The 23,181-nt window shown below is 38.7% G+C and overlaps 1 protein-coding gene across 1 annotated transcript; it reads right to left on the bottom strand.

Moving 5' to 3' along the window:
• Window positions 1-15,326: 15,326 nt before the first annotated feature.
• LOC145687158 (zinc finger MYM-type protein 1-like) lies at window positions 15,327-16,094 on the bottom strand. Its single transcript, XM_081760619.1, has one exon. It carries the CDS (start codon window positions 16,092-16,094, stop codon window positions 15,327-15,329), a length of 768 nt encoding a protein of 255 aa, XP_081616745.1.
• Between the last annotated feature and the right edge of the window lie 7,087 nt (window positions 16,095-23,181).

The following is a 23,181-nucleotide window of genomic DNA, read 5'->3' as shown; positions in this document are numbered from 1 at the left end:
ATGCTTTTAACTAGCTAATAGTTTAGGAGGAAGATGAAGTGACGAGGTGGGTAAGTGTTTAGCGCATTGAACTTATATTCGGCGGACCCGCGTTTAAATCCCGGTCAGGTTCTAACTTTTTCAAATGTTTCAATTTCAATTTCAATATATACTCAGTGTGACAAGCAAGAATTTCTCTCCTCCAGAAAGAAAAAAAAATGTTGGAATGAGGAGAACTGGAAAAGGTCTCTCAATGAAGGCAATCATTTACTAACTTATTTCCAGCAGTTGTTTTCTCCTACTTTCAAGCATTTTCTGATTCATGTGTGATCAGTTTTTATTTCTTTGAATATACAGTATATAGTGAAATAATACATTACATACACAACAATATTGAAATTAACATATGATGTTCATTGGACGACACGCTCTGAACCAGAGAGTTTCCTCTCAGAATGGAGAAATGTTTCGTGCGTCATCTACTCACAATTTTACTTGCATAAAGACTGGATTCAGTGCTACAAACTGTTGTCAGTGCCGAGAAAAGTTACGTGTAAATTGGGTTGCATCTGTCCGCGGTTCTCACAACTGCAAATTACATGGACCCCAAGTTATGGAATTAGAGCACTTAGGGGGAAGAGACTTTTATGGTTGGGTGTACATAGACTTTCCTAACACGAGTAACACTATCTGCTATTGATCTAAAATATTCCAAGTAATTTTTCCTTTTCTTTTCCTTTTCTTTTTCTTTCCTTCTTTCATTTTATTTCTTACTCCCGAATTTTGCGCCACCTTACTTCGGCAGCCAGGGACGTTGCCCCGCTCACCCGCACCATGACACGGCACTGATCAATACCTACCTGCAACACTTTCCTCTGTTCACATGAATCGGAACTGGGCTGTCGAAATAACTTTGACTAACACTGTATACAGATCCACATGTACGTTCTTTCAACACAAATCAGGTGGTGTCCACTGAATACTTTTAATCTAATAAGCATTTTTATATTTCTCATGCTTTTCAGGCTATATCTCAGGCTTTTTTGACGTGAGGCCCTTTTGTCACGGGGTCCTTTTGACTCGGGGCCCCTTTTGGCGCAGGGCCTTTTTGACTCGCGCCCTTTTGCCGAGGCCCCTTTTGAACCAGCATCTTTTGACGCAGGGCCCTTTTGACTCGGGCCCTTTTGTCGCGGGGCCCTTTTGACGAGGGCCCTTATGACCGGGGCTCTTTTGACGCGGGGCCCTTTTGACCCGGGCTCTTTTGACGGGGGGCCCTTTCGACTCGGGCCCTTATGACCGGGGCCCTTTTGAATCGGGCCTTTTTGTCGCGGGGCTCTTTTGACCCGGGCCCTTGTGACCGGGGCCCTTTTGACTCGGGCCTTTTTGTCGCAGGGCCCTTTTGACCCGGGCTTTTTTGACGCGGGGCCCTTTTGACGCGGGGCCGTTTTGACTCGGGCCTTCTTATCCTCGCCCTTTTGTCCGGGCCCTTCTGACGTGACACCAGTGTTTTCTATGGTATAATATACATAGAAATAATTAGCAAAATAATAGAAACAAGTAGAGTTGTAAACACGTCAAATGTTTGTATTGGCGACGGTCAGGTGGCAGCCGCTGCGATGGATCTCATGGGTTGTGTTTGAGCAAACTCCGTACTATGTGAGGAGCAGTAGATCGTCAATAAGCAATGAATGATAACGGTGATCACGTAAAATGGGCGACCCTTCTGATTTCTAAAGAAGGCAAGTTCTTGGGACTCGGTTACGTGGTGCGAGCGTGACGAAAGTCAGAAGGGTATTGGAAGAAGTGTCAGTATATAAAGTGATGACAGCCTACAAAATTCACAGCAAAACAACATCGATGAAGAGGAACAGTGGTTGGAAAAATCCCCCAGTGACAGGTTCCATGAATTAAAGCAGATTATCACACACAACCGTCGTACGACTTCAGTAGAATTGTTGGAGTAGCTCAATCATTGCTTCCCACAGCCTATGTCAACGATCGTAATCTACCGCGAGTTACATGACGCTATCATAAGCACTCGGGTTGAAGGGTATAACTGCTGATAAGAGACTAAATCGGCTTACCACGGCTCCAGTCACAGACAAGTGAACAGACGAGTAATTCCCTATACGCGCAATTGAAATTAGTTTGTATAGTCTGCACGGTAAAAGAGCCAATCAATGTTTGGTGGAGAACGATGTTTCGTCATAAGTGGGTGGGCGCTGCCATAGGTTTTCGAATGTGACGTTATGGATTGTCCTTGTAGTCAGCGCACTCTTTCAGTCAGCTTTTCATGTCAGCGTGAGGTGCACTGCAAGAAGATCACATTACCCGTCTAAATAACTATCAAATTTTGGGGGGAGAGGTACCTTTTACATAAAACCATCTGCTTGAATTGCACCTGGATTGCTTTGCTGACATTTTCGCACATCCTTATCGAACATTAAATTGAAATAATTTCTACAAACTAGTGGTCAAACAAAACAAATGGAAAAGGACACGTCCATGGAATGCACACCTGCGCATTCCACCCTTTCATCCGTGATGTGCCACTAGAGACTGTTATTTTCGAACTTTCCACGTTCCTGACGACAATCGACTGGTTAGTTCCGTCGTCGTATGTTAGACGCTCTACAGTTTGGCATATTGCCAGATTTTCGGGGAGTTTACGGTCTGTATATTCTTGTCTGTGGCTCCAATGATGTTGCGAACGTGCAACACGAACCGCTGATGTCTGGAAACGTGTGATATGGTCGGTTAAGGCATCGTTCATATTATTTCATACCACGGGCCGTATTTATGTGTATTAGTACTTCCAATTGGACTTCAAAGAAGAAGCGTATAATCCGTAGTGTCTCCGCTCAACCATGAAACGTAGGATGGCTCTGTAATGCTGCTTGCCACAGCATTATTCTGATTTTGAGTGGGTCCTATGTTGACGTTTACTGGTCACGTTACTGCCCATGATTATGTCGCTATTTTAGGGGATCATACACATCCAATATTCTAGATATTTGAGGGCAATGTCGCTATATTCCAAAATTATAATCCCAATCACAAAGCTGGAACTGTTCTGCGCGGTTTGAGGAACATCGGGATTAAGCGGACACCTTCCCTGGCCCACTCAATCTCCAGACCTGAATATAATTCATCATCTGTGGTATATTTTGCAGATACGAATGTGGTGTAGATTTCACGAAACTGGCTGATGCACTGCACGTGGAATATTGTAATATTTCACTTGATATCTTTCACGACATCTATGAGTCAGTTTCACATCACACCAAAGCTGTTTTGAGGGCGAAAGGCGGTCCAACCTTATATTAGTCTGATAAGATGCACTTCTTTCAGGTGTTTCATTGAATTGATAAGTATCTGTACACTTACTTGCAAAAGTTAATAATAGTCTGGTTTGCAGGAAGTATGACACAAAGGAAACAGAAAACTAGTCATATATTTGTTAGTGTAGTTTCTGATGGTAACAAACTGAAAACAGTGTGAGAAAGGCCTGTAATAGGCAATAAGAACGAAATTACATAACGGTTTGGAAAATCTGGAGATACTCGTATGACTATCTTATATTCCATAACGAAGGGCCACGTAGAGGTACAGTACGCCAGTAGTGTATCTAAACTCCCCACATTGCAAGACATGCAGGACATTGTGACTGCATATTGAGAATGAGGTTACCAATAAGTGGCTAGCGTGCGTCTTGCCATTCCTGGGTCAATGTTTTCCTGAGTTCAAGATGAGCCTTGAAACTATGTGAGGGCGTGCAATCCGCTGCAAAGCACATCCCACGCTTGTTCTAATCGGTTCAAGTCTGGCGATCGACTGAATCAATCGAATCGTCTAGTGTCCTGAGTCTCAAGATACTCATCCACTACGCCAAGTCGATGGGTACGACCATTACCATAAGTTAGAATTAAATTAGGACCTATTGGACCTTGAAACAGACTAACATGCTGGTCCAGGATATCATACCGATATCATACACCTATGATGGTATACCGTGAGAAGACATGTAGGAGCGTGCAAGACTTCTGAATGATCACACCCTACACTCTGGCTTCTCCATTCCTGTAATGGTCCGATTCAGTAACGTTAGCTGGAAGAAACTATTTTCTAGGTTTTCTGCAGGTGACTACACGCCTACAATCAATAGGGGGACTAAATCAGACAGGACAAGACAAATTTTATTGCTCCTGGGTTTATACGTGATGTTTTCTGCTACAATTCAAACGGACTCTTCTTTTCAATCGGGTAAATGGAGCACACCTTGCTGTTTGCCTGGCATATGCAGTGTTCTTCAGCTAACCATTTATACACTCTAAGCCTTTTGACACGGTGACCACTGTAGCAACTTCAAAATTACTACCGAGATCTGAGGTCGAGCTGTGTCTGTTGCGCCTGGTTGTTAGGGGTAATAAAAGGGTTGGATAGTGGTATACCTTGGACGTTCTCCTACAAACAAACATTATCACCCTACTAGAATCATAGCCAGACCCTTGAGATAAACTAGGATCCCTAGCGTTCATGCAGCACCTCTTGAGTCGTCCGATGATTTTTCCACGCGTTTCGTGGCATTCTTCTACACGTGCATGGCAATGAGATCAACATACTGCCGTGTGTATACTAGGGATGGCCATTTCCGGAAAAATAGTTTTCCGGTTTCCGGAAATTACATTTTCCGTTTTTCCGGAAAATTTTCCGTCTTCCGTTCGGTGTTGTAAACCACAGCGTTAGCATATACGAGTAGCACTTCAAGATAACCTTAAAATATTAAAGTTGAACGTCCCTTAACCTTCCATTCCTAAGGAAGGGCTTGTGTGACACCCGGGCTACAAATAAAGGCTCCTCTATGTTAAACATCTACTTTTCCTTTCTTATAGTATCCGAATTTTCACATCTTTGCACTCCCTCTATCTGAGGATATTATCGCACTCAATTATTTAAACACTTCCGGTGTATGAAGTCCCTGGTTAGATCTCAACACAGACGAAGTGGGAGACCCGGGTTCGATTCCCGGCGGGAGCTCATGTGGTTCGGATTCCACGTTAATCAGTAGGTCCACGTCTCATATAGCCTCGCTGCTGAACGGGACGTAAAACTCAAAGTCAACTCAACACAGACGAAATGGGCTTTGTGGTGGACAAACACCGTGTGCACGAGTTTTCTCACTTTCTACATTCACGTGTGCACGAGGATTCACTTTCTACATTCCATCGTTTCATTCATTGTTAGCATCACTGTTATCCTTAGCCTCGGTGTAAGCGTAAGGCGTTAAACTAAAAAACTTTACTTCGGTTTTTTATTCTTCGAAAAAAAAAACTTTTTTCTTTCTTTGGTTTTTATTTGTGGACTTGTTCCTTTTATGTTTCTTGTGCATATAAGTCTCTACTCGGGTTTGTTGTCGAGTTTCAATATACCTGGCGGGGATTCAATAAGGAGCCATGCATGCTGGGAACAAGTAAGTTATACACTTGTCCATGCAAGGGCACTAAATCTTTTAGTTTTACAAAATAATATAGATTATATTTCCTTAGTAATAATATACCATCTCATCCACTGTACTGTGCCGCGATGTGCCATCAGTTTGTACCTCAAAATAATCTCTAAAATACTCATATAATGAACGTTACAATTGAGGATGAAACTGATGCGCAACACGGTACTTAACTGTAAAGTTATGGTTGAATTTAAATAAAATTCAAATGTTTCAATTTTGAAAATGACTAATTGTGGGAAAGGTGAGAAAAAGAGAAAGGATTAAACTATAAAATGAAGGGTAAGCACTAGCCTGATATTCTAATAAGACTGGCGTCGTCCTGGTCATCTGGGATGATGAATGACTTTCTCTGGAAGAACCTGGATACAATGGAAACAGCCAACAACTGGATCTCAATCCTGTTGAACTGCTAGGGATGTCCAGTTCTCTCTTCACAATGCGTCTTCTACGATGTTCTCCTACATTTCCATTTCATTAGTCAGATGTTAAGCTCAAATGAGTCTGTGGCGATGAACCTACAGAATGGTATTTCCAAGACATGGGGTTGGTCGTTCTCCAATGGTGCGATGTGACTCTTACGACGATCCTGCACTTATCCAAACCTTGTGGCAAATACCCCTTGTCGATGTGTCCTCTGTAGTTTCGTTCAGCCGCAAAACGATGAGTCTGGCGTTCGGTAAACTCAGAAGTCTCAGGCTGAGCGAACGGGAATGCGGAAAATCAAGAAGGAAACTAATCGTGCTTATTGGTAATTTCAATTATGACCATTGAGAAATACATGCTTATACAAGCTGTCTACAAATGTACAACATGAATAAAAAGTATTGTTTCTTAAAATTTAAGAGTTTATGATTCTGTAGAAGATAAACGTAATTTAATACAATAATCGAATAGAATTTAGAAATTAAATCAAGAGTTTATACAGTCATCTTACAGACACTTCACAGTTGCTTCACAGTACGAAGAAAAGGTCTTGAATAACGAAGATTGTACGAGTGTCTGTCAAAAAGTTAATTGCACTGCTTAAGAGAATAAAACAGGATAGAAGTTTTACAATAACTTTATTTGTATTGTAAAGTTTCATTCACAATATACTTTTCAACGTAATTACCTCCGTTATTTAAGCATTTGCCGAGGCGTGGTACAAGTTTTTCTATGCTTTCAGCAAAGAAATCCCGTCCAATTTCCGATAACTATTCTTAGGCTGCAGCTTTCACCTCGTCATCCCAATGGTATCGTCGCTTTGAAAATGCAATGTCACTTCAAAGTTGGTCTTTCATTGGACAAAATACATGGAAGTCACATAGTGAAAGGTCTGGACTATAAGGAGGGCAATGGTCTTTCCTTACACTCAGCATCATCAATATTTATATGTCCGTTCTCAAACATTTTGCACCAGTTCGCGATATCTTGCATTTTCACCACACACTTTATGTAACTGCAGATAAAGTTCAGTGTAGTTACATATTTACGCCCACAAAAAAAAGTGTTTCCAATTTGGACCCCACTTGCAGCTGTCGAGCCATGTTTACAACTGCAGTACATCTCGACGTGCCTCGTGAAAGTCGCTAAGTCACGCGATACAAATACATGTCTACAGTGTTACCACACTGTTTCATCAAAATAGCTTTTGACCGAAAATATTTACGAAGGATTGCAACTAATTTTGACTGATCCATGTAACGTCACTATGTACTCGTCATATAAAAGAACATCCATCCAACTGGAACAGCCTCAAGGAACATATAAGAAACAAATAAAAGGAAACAAAGAATGGAAATTGATTTGGAGTAGTTTCACAAATACTGTACTAAAATTTTCGCTTATCTTTCATTATTTAGTCATGCACGGAGAGAAAAATTGAGCGCATTTAAGAAAAAAATCCGTAGATTCCGGCTACATGCGCTTTCCTGAAGGCGCTGCTTTTGCCACGGCAGGAGAACTATTGTTCATTTCAAAACATAAGAGCTTTGTCTCACACCACCACCGAAAGACCAACCCATCCCTTGTTAGGACGGTGGTTGATAGATGTTGCCAGATGTCCGATGTCATTATTTAGAAGAAGAAACAAGAAAGAAAAAAGAAAGGAAATCAAGTGAGAAATAAAGACATAATGTCATTACTTTTTGTGATGAATTAAATAAAAGAAATCTGAAGAAAAGGGGACGTTTAGCAACTTCTTTTCCTCTTTTTAGTCGAAGGCCAACTATTGGTTTATAACCACTTTCCGGGGTCTGTCCTCCGTGTTCCTGCCAATGAGTATTTTCCGGAGACCTGGACTTACCTTTGTAAGACGTTGAAGGACATCTCCAAAAAGGGATTACAGAATTGTTCCCAAATTGCTCGTCGGTCTCAATGATAAGATGAACATTTGGCGACCACAATGCACACAAACATTATTCATACATACAACAAAAACACACTGGATTGAACGACACTATGCTTATTTATTAAAATACTATTTTAAAAAATAGCGTATTAGAAAAACAATCACAACACTCGACACTGAATATATATAATTATTTTCACTAATAAAATCACACTTTGCTTTTTCACTACACTATAGCTCTTTATCACTTTTATAAATATATATGGAAGATTATGATTGAGATTCCACTATCGATACTTTTCTCACACCGTTAATGCACATGGGGTATTAGCGCTGTGGGAGTGACATCAGGATGATCCCAAGAAGTAGTATGGTTGCTGCTCCAGAAAATCCTTGGAGGTCGACGTTAGTCTTCAGTATAAATATGTAGACAGTCACCAAAATGGAATGAAAATGTTGGAGGGCGCGTTTATAACTAAAACGCACTAGGTATGTGAACCTGGGATTTCATTGATTGGGGCTAGCCATAACTAGGTCGTTGACTGCCTAATAACGTATACCCCTTAGCACAACATTATACTTGATGCAACGTACGTGGTTGCTGCTCACAGTGACGGAGTAAGACTCCTCGAACTCAGAGGTTCGATATACCAGCTACACTGATCGCCTGATTAATGTTGGCAGTTCATTCTTAAAAGTACTCAGGTTAAATCAACTGTATGTACATGCAAATCGAATATAAAAAGGAATTAACGTTAATTTTAGTCCACTGGCCACGACGCACAGAACACTGCGATAACTTGGATGTGGGAACACTTAGATAACGAACTGGTAAAGCGATGTGGCTTTCGTCGTTCTGGCGCCCAGACACCTGGTGTGCTTTGGGTCGCGGTATTTCCATAAATGATTGGAAGATACACTTAATTCAGTTCCAAATAACCATAGAACATACTTTTTACATATTTATAAGTCTGTGAGAAACTGAGAACCCTCGTCGCTCACTGAAATGTCCTCACCACAAAGCAACGTTATATATATATATGAATAAACAATAATAGAGTTCTTTGTCCTGTTGCGTGGAATGAAAAACAGTTTCCATCGAAGAAAGAAGTTATTTGCGTCGCAGAATAAAGTATAAAACGAATAATTACTGTCTTTACGAAATATAAGAAGGTGCACAAAAAATACTCCTATAACCTGGTGACGGTTATAGATTGGTGTTCCACAGGACCGGCCTGTCAAGTGCATACTAAGTGCAGGTTGTGAATTCCTGGCCGTTTAATAAGATTGGAATAAAGTTAGGTTTTTCACCAAAAATTATGTTTAGTTAGTTGGCAACACTGTGATATGGTGTGAGATTCACGTGCATAAACGTTCAGTGGTTTTTCACCAGAAAAAAGGGCTATTTAAAAAAGAAGTTAAATAACTTGTTGGTCACTCACCAGAACAAAACATGCTGAGGTACCTGCATGAGCAGTATCCAATTCAAATGTTCGATAAAGTAATAAGATTCTCTTGAGTGACTGGTGCAGTTGAGTTTCCTTATTTCCTGTCTCTTCGTATATAGAAGTCCATGTTCTCTTCGTATGGTGAACGTCCCATGTTGTTTTTAGACGAGGGAAGGGGAATTTTTTTTTAATATTCTGGTGTGAGAAAAACGAAATATGGCTTTTAACACTTGTATGATAATTTTTTCACTGAAAGTGCGCAGAAAGCGTTCATTGGGCTACTTAAATTGTTACTTTTTAAAAATACTTTTCGTAAAATGTTTTTAAGTGTTTCGTTCCGATCACTTTACATTGTATAATATGAAGTAAATGTGCACACACAATGACTATTCATGAAAATATTGACTTCAATAATTATCAAACATCTCAATAAAAGTTAGTAAAAATTTGCCTTTATAATATGCTTATATATGCATAGAGAACATTAAAACATGAAAGAATAGGCAAGCAGCAGAAAATCTAAAACGTATTAAAATATTAAAATTATTTTCAGAGTTTCAATATTATTGTTATATACTGAAGAAATATGAAAAATCATTGAAAACGTAAAATGAATAAAAATGTAAACACATTATAGATTGACAATATACAAACAAAATAAGGTTTTCACCTGTATGTCCCTTTTATTAAAGTAGTGCCTTGTGTTGTTTAGCGAATAATTACGAAAACTTGTTTTTCCAAAAATAAAAAAAAATAAACTTAAGTGTCAAAGATGACGTTCGTAGTGATTCCAACAAATAAGTATGAATCAGTATATCAAGAAAAAAGATTGTGATTTCGTTGACATGTATGAAGAAAATTCGGTAGCCATAAGATCAGAATAACATCTGCTCGCCCTGTGAAAATCGTGACTTTAATTCAATAATGCTCAATACAACAAACGATTTCATTCTGAAACAAAATTATTATTAGCGTAGGCCTACTATAATAATTGTTATTCACTTTAAAAGAAACGTTAATGTTGTAGGGTTACCGGAACGTGTGGGTATTATCTGCAAAAAACTTATTGATAAAACTTTGAAAACTATACAGTGTGGATCCAAGTTTCTCAAAAGTCTGAATCAAGGAAGTTGACTCACTAGTCCAAACATTCCTGAAAATAAAAGGTCATTGCGCCATGAATTGACCAAAACCATAGGTGGGGAAAGTTTAATCCACATACACATACAATGCAATCGTCTCCTACAACGCGAAACTAGAAACATAACAAGACGCCGCAACCATGGGAGCTTATAAAATATTTCCATACAAAACTGAAACATAAACACTTCAATATTCAGTAAAATACACGTATGTTCCCTGAAACATAACGTGCCGACTTCGGTCTTCCACCTAGGAAAAGATGTGTAAACACTCAAAATGCAAATGCTCTCGTAGAATCTTAAAATATGTCTCTACAAGAAAAAATATATGAGACATAGTAAAATAAAAACATGGGATGCAAACACAGAAATATAGTCAATGGCATTACTACTTTCTGGTCAGCCTGAAACATCAAAACTAAATTCCCTAATAAACAGCTGTGACAAACTTTCTTAGGCTACAAAAGATATTCAAAACATTCTCATTAAGATATTAAAAATGCAAAGTCATCAAGCATATGAAATAATTGACAGAAAGTAATTTTCATAAAACGTCATGACTTCATGCTGTTTGAAAGAACAGAATGAGTTTACTTTTCGGAATCCATTTAATATTCAAATATTTTCTGGGACATACTGTAACTAAAATACAACTTTCACAAGGTTAGTATGAAAAACATTACAACATATTACCATACAACTACACATAATATAATTACGATTCATAAACACTAAAATATTCACTGGAATATTATTAGACAATAAAATATACTGAAAAAATTTAACCTAAGAATACAAATACTTAGCTACGGGTTACTGTAAAGGAAAAAAAGAAAAACTATATCTTGCGATTGATGGCAAAAACACAGTTAGCTACGGAATATCCAATGGATTAGCCAAGTTCATTTTGCAATAGAACTGGAATTCCAGAAAATATTTTTTTCTCTGGATATATATATATATATATATATATATATATATATATATATATATATATATATATATATCCGCATGAAATATCCTACCCGAAAAAGTTTTCCTACGGTCGCCAAGATATCTGTAAAAAACGTAAAGAACGTTGTTTCCACATACATATTAATATGGGAGAAAGACGACCGTTCACCATCATGATATCTGTTCATATAGCTCCTTCTGAAATAAAAAGATTATTACTTTAGTTCAAAGAATATACTGTTCCCACGACATTCCTGCACATAGTATTAACCAACAAGGAAATGCCTGTTTTCACTCGTTTAAAGCTCAGGCTATTTTCTTTTCTAAGCTTTTCTCTTCGAACAAAATACATCATGTCATTTCCTGGAAATTCAAGTTCAATATTAAGTCAAAGTCGCGTAACGACATAAATGAGGTTCAACAAAATTACAATAAACACTTGAAAATGAAAACCAAAATCTAAGATTAACACTAAAAAGAACACCCATACACTACTCCATATATAACATTTTATGACTCTTTTTCTGAACTTTTTATTCAAGATCCCACAAAATACGTATTGTTTGCTCCTAAAGGCTTCTTTCGTCATTCCTATTCTTGCTTTTATTCCACTTTCACACTTCACATGACTAACAATACTACTCACGTATCGGAAACCAGTCACTTATTCTATTTTCTCCCCTCCTACGTAGTACATTAAAAATATTTCATATTGGGTTGGCAACACTGTTAATCTGATGGTATAACGTAGTATGCCAAAAATTTTATTGACGTACAAAATTTCAGCGTTTTTTTTTTTAAATCTGTTAGTTTAAGAGTTACTTGGACGTATAAAGATAAATGATAAACCCTGTATATATTGTGGGGTTTCGAAATGAGTGGTCCACTCTATATAGGGTCTACGAGCACAGTTATGTAATGAAATGAAACCTGTAAATTTTCCGTCCCACGATTATGCAGATAGGCTAAAGGAGACAGTGATGATAAGAAATGAAAGGAATGATGGAATAAACAAAGTTGGAAGAAAAGGGAGAACCCCGAGAAAACCCACGCACTCAGTGTTTGTCCACCCACGGCACCAAAAAGCACTGACCATTCTACACAGAATAAACGGATATGGCTAAGTTTTGTCTTGACGGGAATTTGTCAGGCGAGACTTTCATTAATGGATTTTGACCACACGAGATTTTAACCAGACGAAATTACGTTCCGTAAGGTTTTGCCCAGTGAATATTTAACGACGCGGGGTTTTAAGTTGTGGAATTGGGGTCTCGACGTTTTGTTCGTATATCGTAACACCCACATATAACCTACCAGCAGAATACCCGTTCTTCGCATGGAGAGAACAGGTTTCATTTTGGATATAAAGGGCTGAATTTGGATTTAAACAGCATGGGACGTGCCACTGTTCGTCTGTTCGACTCCTACAATATCGGTCATTGTTGATCATTTTTATATATCTCCCCCCGTTCCGCAAGTTGCGTGGCTAAATTTGGATTTAAACAGAGTCGGAAACGTCACTGTTCATCTCAGCGTCCCCAAAAACTATGTATTCGGCACTAATATCGGTGATTTTTGATCACTTTTATATATCTCCCCTCCTCTCCTCCAAGTTGTGCGGATTAATTGTGATTTAAACGACATCGGAAGTGTCACTGTTCACCTCAGTGACCCTGAAAAGTATGGATTCGACACTAATATCGGTCAGTTTCGATCATTTTTAAATATCTCACCTTTTCCCCCTTCTAAAGTGAAATGACTAAAACCATCCTAGGCCCAAACCTCATCTATGATGAAAATTTGATCGAAGCAGGTCGGGTGGTTCAAGTAGGAAATCACATTAGACACTAAATTTGGTCACTCTCTGTCACGTACACTGAGAGAAATGCGTTCTCGGGACAGCGGTATATTGTACAAATATACGGAATCCTCTTGCTTACTACAGAAATGAATACGGAGCATGCGTTATCCATATGCTACATACGCACTGCAATTGGATGTTACATCATGCCGTTGCAGGATGTCTGGCATCTAACAATTTTCCGTATATCACATGCATATACTTATGTTACACTCCTAAGCTATATGTTATATACGTCCATTTGTATGTCAGATCCTGACCACCTATATTGTTTCATATGGAAAGTACGTATAGATGGAACACTTATACAGAAAGTATTATAAAACATGCGTTTTCAGTTATACGTTTGCTGCACGTTAAGTCCAAAAACTACAGGAATTACGCATGTAACCTATCTTTTTAAGTACGCCGCCTACATTTTTTCTCAGTTTACTTACGGTACACAATTGAAGTGTTTGTCCACAAAATAAGTTAATTGATATATAGCCTAAGTTATACATACTTCCACCAACTTTGGAGTTTTGTACCGAAAGTGGACAATTTTGGTGCATATTTTCACCGACAATTTTCTTTTGTTAAACATGTTTGATTGATGTAGACATCAGTGGCTTGAGACTTCCCTCTCCTTTCAGTACACAGGAAGTGAAAAGCGATATTGTGGAAACAATAGCTGAACATGAAAAGAAATATACTACCCAGGGGAAATTTCGTATTCTTGTAGGAGTGGAGAGATTTCTCCCCAGACCTGATCCGTAGTCAGCCTGATTGCTTAGTGCGGGCAATGATGAATACTGAGAGGGCAATGGCAGGGACCTCAAGGAACACAAAAGCTCTTTCTCTCTCTAATATACATAGTTTTTGTTCCTTGAGGCGCTTGTCGTTGTCAATGTCTATGTTCATTTATATATGTATTTATTATTTATGGAATCTATAAGAAAGTTGAAACACTTTATTATGCTGATAAATATTACAGTACCAAATCCACGACTATCAAATATCATCATTAACATTTTTTTTGTTAAAATGATGGTATTTAATTCAATATATATTTTAATACACTAAGTAGTACTAAAAGTAAAAAAAAAATATTAATTCATTTTAGGAACATTTATTAACTGCTATCTAAATTATAGTATTTTGGAACTACAATACTTTTATTACAAGTAGATTATGGAATATTTTTATGTATAAAAATTAAGAAACAACTCTGACATAAGTAAAATAAATATTTTTTACAGTCCTTATGTAAGTAACTACATCTAAAGGAGTTTACGTGAGCACTTCGCAAATTCAATTACAAGCTGGTCTAGATCTAGTGCACGCAGAATATCTTTGTTGTAAGCCAGGAGAACGAGGTCCGATTTTCTTTCATGTCCCATAGACAGACGTTGAGTTCGAAGGAGAGCTGTCAGATGTGAGAAGCAGTTTTCGAATTATAGCAGCTTCTGTAAGCATCTTTAGGCCCAGGAAAGCCTCTCCATATTTTCCTGCTTCAAATTATGAAGCACTTTGCAATGCAGGTCTTTGTACTTTACAACATCACACAGAAGTTTCAAATTTTCTTTACTTCTTTTCTCGCTCAGTAAGTGGTGAATGGCACCAATCACAGCTGTCCCTGTCTCACTGAATCTGCTCCGAATTTCTTCGACGGAGATATCGAGAACTTCGCGGAATAATCTTTTCAGCTCCTTCTCGTCTTCCGTTCCCTTCTCAAAATTTATGCCTTCCAAATCAACAATCGAATCAGCTAAGCGACTGGAGAGTGTGCATTTCCGTTTCAATGGTTGCTGAATCGAAGTGAAGGATATTTTCAAATATTCCTTCGTCTTGCCGGCAAGACCTGAGCTGTTCCGTTACCGATCCTATTAACTTCACAGCGGCATCAATGTCCAAATTTCTTCTTTGTAGCAGTGCGTTTGTCGGTTTTAGATATCCAAGAACCCTGAATATGAGCTCAGTAAGGAAACAGAAATTCTTAGTGGAGATCTGATGTAGTAAACCGTTAGCTTCAACTTTCATTGAGGCGTGTTCTTCACGGGAAGTTTGAATTGCCATCAGTGCGCTTAATACGTGAAACCTGTCGTCATGAATTACAGTCACTGAATTACAGTTGTTGACAAATATCAAAGAACTCTTTCAGTTCAGGAATTATGTCAATGGCTCTACAAATAACTAAAGGTAATTGGTGATTGAAACAGTGAACAGACAAAATGTTCCTCTTCAAATCTTCAGACAAAAGAGCTTGCACTCCATTTTCCTGTCCACCCATGACAAGTGCTCCATCGTAGCACTGTGCTATTATCGTGTCGGTTTTGAATTCCACTTTTCTTAAACAATCTAAGATGGCGCTCTTAATGCTGGCAGCGTCTTGTTTGTCCAACTTCAGTATAGCTACGCATCTTTCTTGCACTTTAAAATTCACAAAATACCTAATTGCGATAGACAAATCTTCGATTCGTTGCTTGTCTCTGGTTTCATCTGCAAGTAATGAACAAAATGTACTTTCGTTTCCTTCAGTTACTGTTATCCTCTTAACAGATTCTGCCATGAAATGAATGATCTCATTCTGAATATCCGGACTCGTGTATGTTACATTGGCAGGGATAGTTTTGACAATTTCTGCTAATTTCGGATCTTTACGAATATAAAATTCAAACAAATTTAAGAACAAACCACTTGATTGTTTTCCGAGTTGGTCAGACACAGAATCTCCCCTAAAGGACAACTGATTCACAGCCGAGAATTGAATAACTTCCATCACACTTTTCACATAGTACCTATTATTCATAATTATATCACTACACACCTTCTTCATGACAGTTTCACCTGAGTCCTCACATTTTTGCTCCAAGTAGCAAGCCACAGCGAGCATATGAGTTTCAGAATCGGCGTGACGAGAAAATCCCTTTTTTTCTCGGTTGCATGCTTCCAGTCTTTCAAACCATTAGGGATGCTCACAAGTCGAGTCGAGTCGAGATTTAAGCTTGTCTCGACTCGTCTCGAGAAAATGTTGTCTCGACTCGTGTCTCGACTCGACAGTCTCTATCCCGACTCGAGTCGAACTCGAGTTGAGACAAAATATACGAGTTAAAATATACACACACATCAGCCAGACCATTATGACTACCTACCTAATTGTTAGTATGTCCACCTCTTGGCACGGATAACAACGGCGACGCGTCTTTTCATGGTCGTAATGTTCCCCAGTGGGTCGCTGGAGAGAGTTGGCACCACATATGCACAGATAGGTCACCTAATTCCCGTAAATTCCGGGAAGGGGGTGATGTGCCCTGACGTCACGTTCAATCACATCCCAGATATGATCGATTGGGTTCAGATTCGGAGAGTTTGGATCACATCACTTGGAACTCGTTCCTGTGTTCCTCGAACCACTCCATCACACTCCTGGCCTTGTGACATGGTGCATTATCTTGTCGAAAAATGCCACTACCGATGGGAAACATGGTCGCCATGAAGGGGTGTACGTAGTCTGCAAGCAGCGTGTGATACGCCTCGGCCGTCATGGTGCCTTGCTCGAGCTCCACTAGACACATGGATGCTCACCTGAATGTTCCCCAGATAATAATTAAGCCACCGCCAGCTTGTCTCCGTCCCGCTTGCAGACAATGGAACGCTCTGGCATTGTGCCAAGGTCCAGTGGTGATGTTCACGTGTTCATTTCAGTCGTAGTTGCCGATGTCGTGGTGTTAACATTCACACATGAATGGATCGTCGGCTGCGGAGGCCCATCGTTAGGAGTGTTCGGTGCACTGTGTTCAGACCAGTGTTGTGAAGGCCTGGGAAGAAAACGGAAATTTGGGGTAAAAAACAGTTTTTTAAGGTTTTCCCGAGCTGGGAAAAAAACGGAAAATTTGGGTATTATCAGAATCATAAGTTTAGTTAATCTAACTAACTAACTCTATGACCTATGAAACCCGGAGGTTCAATGCCGCGTTCACAGAAGCTCTCCACTAGGGATGCGCACGAGACAAGATTGTGGATGTCTCGACTCGAAAATGTACCGTAAAAGTGATGTCTCGACTCGAAAAATGTATATTTCTCTATTGGAAGAGCCGTGTCTCGACTCGAATTTTGTCAGGAAAATCCTGTCTCGACTCGTCTCGTGCGTATCCCTACTCTCCACTGACTTCTATCCTTAGCTAACTGCATAATTTATGTAGTTCCTCGTTATGAAGTTTCCGCCATTCCCCATTCCCGTTCCTCTTGGGTCCGAATATTCGTCTCAGGATCTTGTTCTCAAATACTTTCAGTCTATGTTCTTCCCCCAGAGTAAGCGACCATGTTCCGCAACCATACAGAACAACAGGCATAATTATCGTTTTGTATATTTTAGTTAATCACAGAATCATTTTATTTAATATGTTAAATCAAACATTTATTTCACAGAGATATCTTCCTTGTTCTATGTGAAATTTCCGGAAATTTTGAAACCATTAGAAAAAATCATTTGTTCGGAAATGTTGGCAAAAACAGGAAAATATAGTTTAAAAACTATTTCTTGGCCTGATGCTAGTAATCTTACTTGCTGTAACATGTCTGCAGCATATACACTGGGAAGTCGAAAATCCGAACTAATTGGAACTACAGGTAGTTCGGATTTTCAAATTGTTCGGATTTTCGAAAATGACCAAGAAAATGCCATTTAGGCTTACATATACTATACGGTATATTCTTCTATCGATACAGTGGTTATTCAGTACATACAGTAATTACAATACCGTACGTAAGGCTACTTACATTTAATGTTTCTGAAGAACCTGCTAGTACTCTAAATAACACTGATCTTGTAAACCACACTTAAAACTTATAGGACTAAGAAAAAATAAAAATAAGAATACATGACAAACAATTACATATGAATGAACTTTAGTAAAAACACTGACTTCACATAACGTCGACGGACACGTTATTGTTTGTTTATCGCTAGCCTTAAGACAAAATGTAAAAAGTTTCTAGGGACCTCGTTCGAATTTTTGACGTTAGGATTATCGACGTCCTACTGTGTATACAATGTATTTCGCTAACGGAAAATACTTAAAGAGCAGGTTTTAATTCTACTTTACACACATATACCGCACAAGTGAGTAAATTTGAGCAGCGAGAAATATATTAGAGGGTTAAGTATGTGAAACTTCCGTTCGTTATTATTACAGACTAGCAGAATACCGTTCTTCGCACGGGGAGAATACGTTTCATTTTGGACACAAAGGGCACCAAAACTGTCACCAATGAGCTAATGGAGCCCCAAAACTATGAATTCGACACTAATGACGGTAACTTTCAATTACCTTTACATGTTTCCGTCCTCCTTTAGGACTACTAATGGGGCTGAATTTGTGGATTTAAACGGCATCTTTTGTTCATCTCAGTGAGTATGGATTCGAGGCCATTTTCGATCATGGATATATATATATATACAGGCGGATCCAAGGGGGCTATGACCCCCTAGTTTCCTTCATACTTAAGTATACACTGTATAAAATGGGCTTCAACCCCGCTTTACACTGGATAAAACTGCAAACTGGTTTAGCCCCTTCGTTGATCATATCCTGGATCCGACACTGTATATATATATATATATATATATATATATATATATATATATATATATATATATATATATATATATATATATATATATCAAAAAAATTAGGGGATCAGATGAAATATCACACAAGACCTTAAGATAGTCTATGGATAAGCTTGTGTTTGACTCATATGCATCATACAAGAAGGAATGCTTTAAGATACACTAGAAAAATGGGGGCACATACTGGTGTTAGGGCACGGAAAACTTTGTTCACATGGGTCCAGAGAGTAATCGTCACCCCCCTAACACACCACCAAATTTCTTTACACACACCCCTGGATGGAAAAGGAATCCAAATCCAATTATATCAATCAGTATCATATAGGTTATTTATTACACCAAGTTAAAAGCGTTTAGGAAAGAAGGCAATATTTTTATTTATTTATTTCACTTGAAACTACGAAGCGTCTTCGTTCTCATAAACGGCTTCGAGAACCACATGACCTCATTGTTTCGGGCAGTGTTTTGATCGAAACAATTGACAAAACAGACCACTGATACCTACCCTTCTGGGCTCCGCGGTCGTTTCCGAGAAAAGAGATTGATGGGCAGATGCAGATGACTGAAGTTGGCAACGTCTTGGGGGGTCATTCACCTACCTCCTCCTCAATAAGGAAAAGTGTGACAATATAGTAATAAGCCTATACCAGATTCAGTTGGTAAGTGCTACTCTGCAACAGGCTCGCAACTAGAGGGGGGCTAGGGAGGGCCTGGCCTCCTAAATTTTTCATGTCCCCTTCAGACCTCAATAAAAAATGCACAATTTAGATATTTGTAAGAGAATGTTTAATGACTTGGCCCCTCCTAACTTATTCATGGCCCCCCCCCCCAAAGCTCTATGGCTGGTTTCAAGCCTGCTCTGCAAGTGATGGTGTATCAACGGATGGACGTTAGAAGGGTGTAGTCAAAACGTTTTTAGAAATGAAGAGATCGATCGAAGTAAGAATTATATATATTTTAGATTGAGTCTAGTTTTATGAAGGAACTCATTTGGCGCTAGTTTAATTTTTTGTAAAGTATGTTTTTATTCACGTAAGTTCATTGAGCAAAACAGGGCTCATACCGAGTCACGTTTTTAAAACTAAAATTTACTTTTTTTCAAGTTGGTCACTAAAAGTTACTTTTTTAAAAAAAAATGTCACTAAAAGTTACTTTCTTCAGAGGTAAAGTGACTTTTTCGTGTGATTTATGTTTTGCATTGGCGGTTTTCAAAGAAAAATATAAAAACAAATGGAAAAAGGCAAAACCTTGTTACTCATTACTCTTCTGAAAGTTTCAGTACTTGCTGCCACATGTCAAACAGTCTACTTTATTCTCACTTCAATTTTTATTCTTTCTAAAGCACAGTGGACGGTTTGTGGATGCTTAAGCTCTCAAGGTGGGGTTGAGAAACCTTCTGTGTCTATTCTTTCTTCTATCATAATAATCTTTTAGTTTTCTCTCGTAATAGTTAACGCTCCGTTCAACGTTGTGTGTGTGTGTTTGTGTGGTTCATCATGTTTGTCTTGTGTTATGCTTCTTGTATATACTTAAGAGTAGGTGATGAATTTGAATATTTCACGTTTTTGAGAATATATGCGAAGTTAAATATAATGTCTGGGATGAAGAAATTCAGAAATAGGCCAGAACTGGTTCCACTTACTCAGAAGCTTTTTACATCTGCTAAGTCTGCTTACCGAAACTACAAAGCATACTTTGAAAACCTAAGAAAGGAGGAAGTTCAAAAACAAAGTAAAGAAGAAATAAAACAACAAACGAAGAGAGAGGTGATGGAAAAATTGACAAAGGAAAAAAGGGGCATGATGAGATTTTGGTCATTTTTTCGTGTGCTTTTGGCCATTTTTGGTCACTTTTCAACTATTTACAAGAGACCAGACCACTATGAGCCCTGAGATTATTAAAATTAGGGAATATTAAAGAAGACAAAACAGAAAGATACAAAATATTTGTAAGCTGAAAAAACTGGATTTCTGGAAAACAACTAAATCAATGAATAATTTTCTTATGAAATATATTCAGAAACAATAACGTAGCCAGAAAGGGGCAGGAACGGAGATTAAGAGATCAAATAACATTACAACAATTAACGTTAACAACCGGGTTAGATTATTAAAATAATGAAATTGGAAGTATGTACAGTATTAATTACTAAACGAATGTGATTTCAGCATGGGACGAGGGATTTTTTTCCCAATTAATATTTTGGAAAAAAAAATCACCCACTAAAACTTGCTGGGGGTGAAAAAATTGAAATAATAGCAGAATTTTGCAAAATAATTACAATAATTCGTATGTAATCAATTCACATGTAATTACTGGGTAAAATAGTGGAGGTTAATTCCTAATACAGTGAAACCTCTCTTAACAGGCATCTCTCAATAATAGACATCTTCATAAGAGGACAAACTTTCTTATTCTTGCATACCATAAATATGTGTGATGTGGTATTATGAGAGAGAACCGTTCCTTTTCGGGAGATCTCTCATTTACGGACAAATAATCGGTTCCACCGATGTCCGTTTAGTAATAATAATAAATGCTCAAATGTGAGAACTTACTTTATTGATCCTACCACTGCGAAGAGTTGATATTATTATTATTATTATTATTATTATTATTATTATTATTATTATTATTATTATCAGTAGTAGTAGTAGTAGTATTGCAATAGTTGTGTAACAAAATATACTGATTTCTTGTTTCCGTGTTTTAAAATTTTATCACTATTCTGAGAGCATCTCCCCCTTTTATTTTGAACACCCTCCCAAGTAAAAATTTCTGGCGTACTTACTACATGGGTCATGAAACAAGACGGTTGTGTGTGCACCTCTCGAACTGCTTACAAAAAGGCTAGGCAACAACACTGATTGTTCCTTAATATGTCATATGATCATCTCGAATAGCCAACACAGCTTCGCACATGCGTGGCATGGATTCAATAACATTATCGATGAGTTCTTGGGGGATATTGCACCACTCATCCAGAAGAGCGACTTCCAGCTCTGGAATGGTTGTTGGAGGTACTGGCCTAGCGGCAATTCGTCTGCCAAGCATATCCCAGACATGCTCAATTAAGGTGAGATCTGGAGAACATGCTGTCCACTTCATCCGAGATATACCCTCAGCTTCCAGCATCTCATCCACTAACCGAAATCTGTGAGGACGAGAATTGTCATCCATGAAGAGGAACGAATCACCAATGGCACCAGCATAAGGAAGAACAAGAGTTTTCAGGATCTCATCCCTATACCTGAAAGTCGTCAAAGAGCCATTTCGGATGATGTGGAGCTCAGTACGCCCACCAATGCTGATTCCTGCCCACACCATCAATTCACGACCATGATACTGGGATCTTTCTTGCAGAAACATGGAATTGTATCGTGTTCCACACTCTCTCCAGATGAAAACACTTCGATTATAAGGCTCCACACTGAATCGAGACTCGTCAGAGAACAAAATATTGCCCCATTCATTGCGTCCCCACCCACGATGTTCCTCCGCCTACGCTCTTCGATCAACACGGTGTCGTGCAGTTAATGGGATACACACCATAGGCCTATGTATGTAGAAGCCACCTTCTCGAAGGGGATTGCGCACCGTTTGAGTGGATATTGTGCGTCCTGTTGCTGTTCGGAAGACTCACGGGAGCAGAGTTGCAATCTGACGCCGGTTTCGACGAGCTGTTAACAGGAGATAAGGATCGTCTCTGGCTTTGATTGCTCGTGGACGGCCCTATCTTTGTCCTCTTCGAACACTTCCAGTTGTTTGAAATCGATCCCACAATCGGGTAAACACACTTTGTGCCACTTCTGTGGCATGTTTCACCTCCCGCTGTGACTGACCAGCTTCCAACCTGCCGAGAGCTCGCCATGCCAGCGATTCTGGCAAATCATGTTTTTGCGCAATTTCATACGTGGATTTGAGACGCATTAAACACAACGAGAACAGAGGTATCCTGGAGCTGGAATGTGTTGGAGATCACACTACAAAATGATCTCTGGTAGCGCCACATCACTGATCACGTGCACACATGTTTCAAACGGTTCGTTTGCACGTTGTGCCTTCATATGCTAGTCGACTTTAATCTGAACTGGACCAGATACAGTGTTGTCACATTATTCGTAAGAAGTTTTTACATGAGTTTTCATCTGATCCCCTAATTTTTTGACCAAGTATATATATATATATATATATATATATATATATATATATATATATATATACTAACTGAATATACCCTTCGCATGGGGGCAGTATTTGGAAGTCAACGACTGTGGCAGTATTACCCTCATTTCGGCGACCGTGAAAACAATGCATCTGACACTAATATCGATCATTTTGGACTACT

The sequence above is a fragment of the Thermobia domestica genome, chromosome 6, assembly GCF_964235325.1.
Source record: "Thermobia domestica chromosome 6, izTheDome1.hap1.1, whole genome shotgun sequence".
NCBI classification, from domain to species: Eukaryota; Metazoa; Arthropoda; class Insecta; order Zygentoma; family Lepismatidae; genus Thermobia; species Thermobia domestica.
The sequence above is the reverse complement of the archived record's forward strand: the minus strand, read 5'-3'. Positions and strand labels throughout refer to the sequence as shown.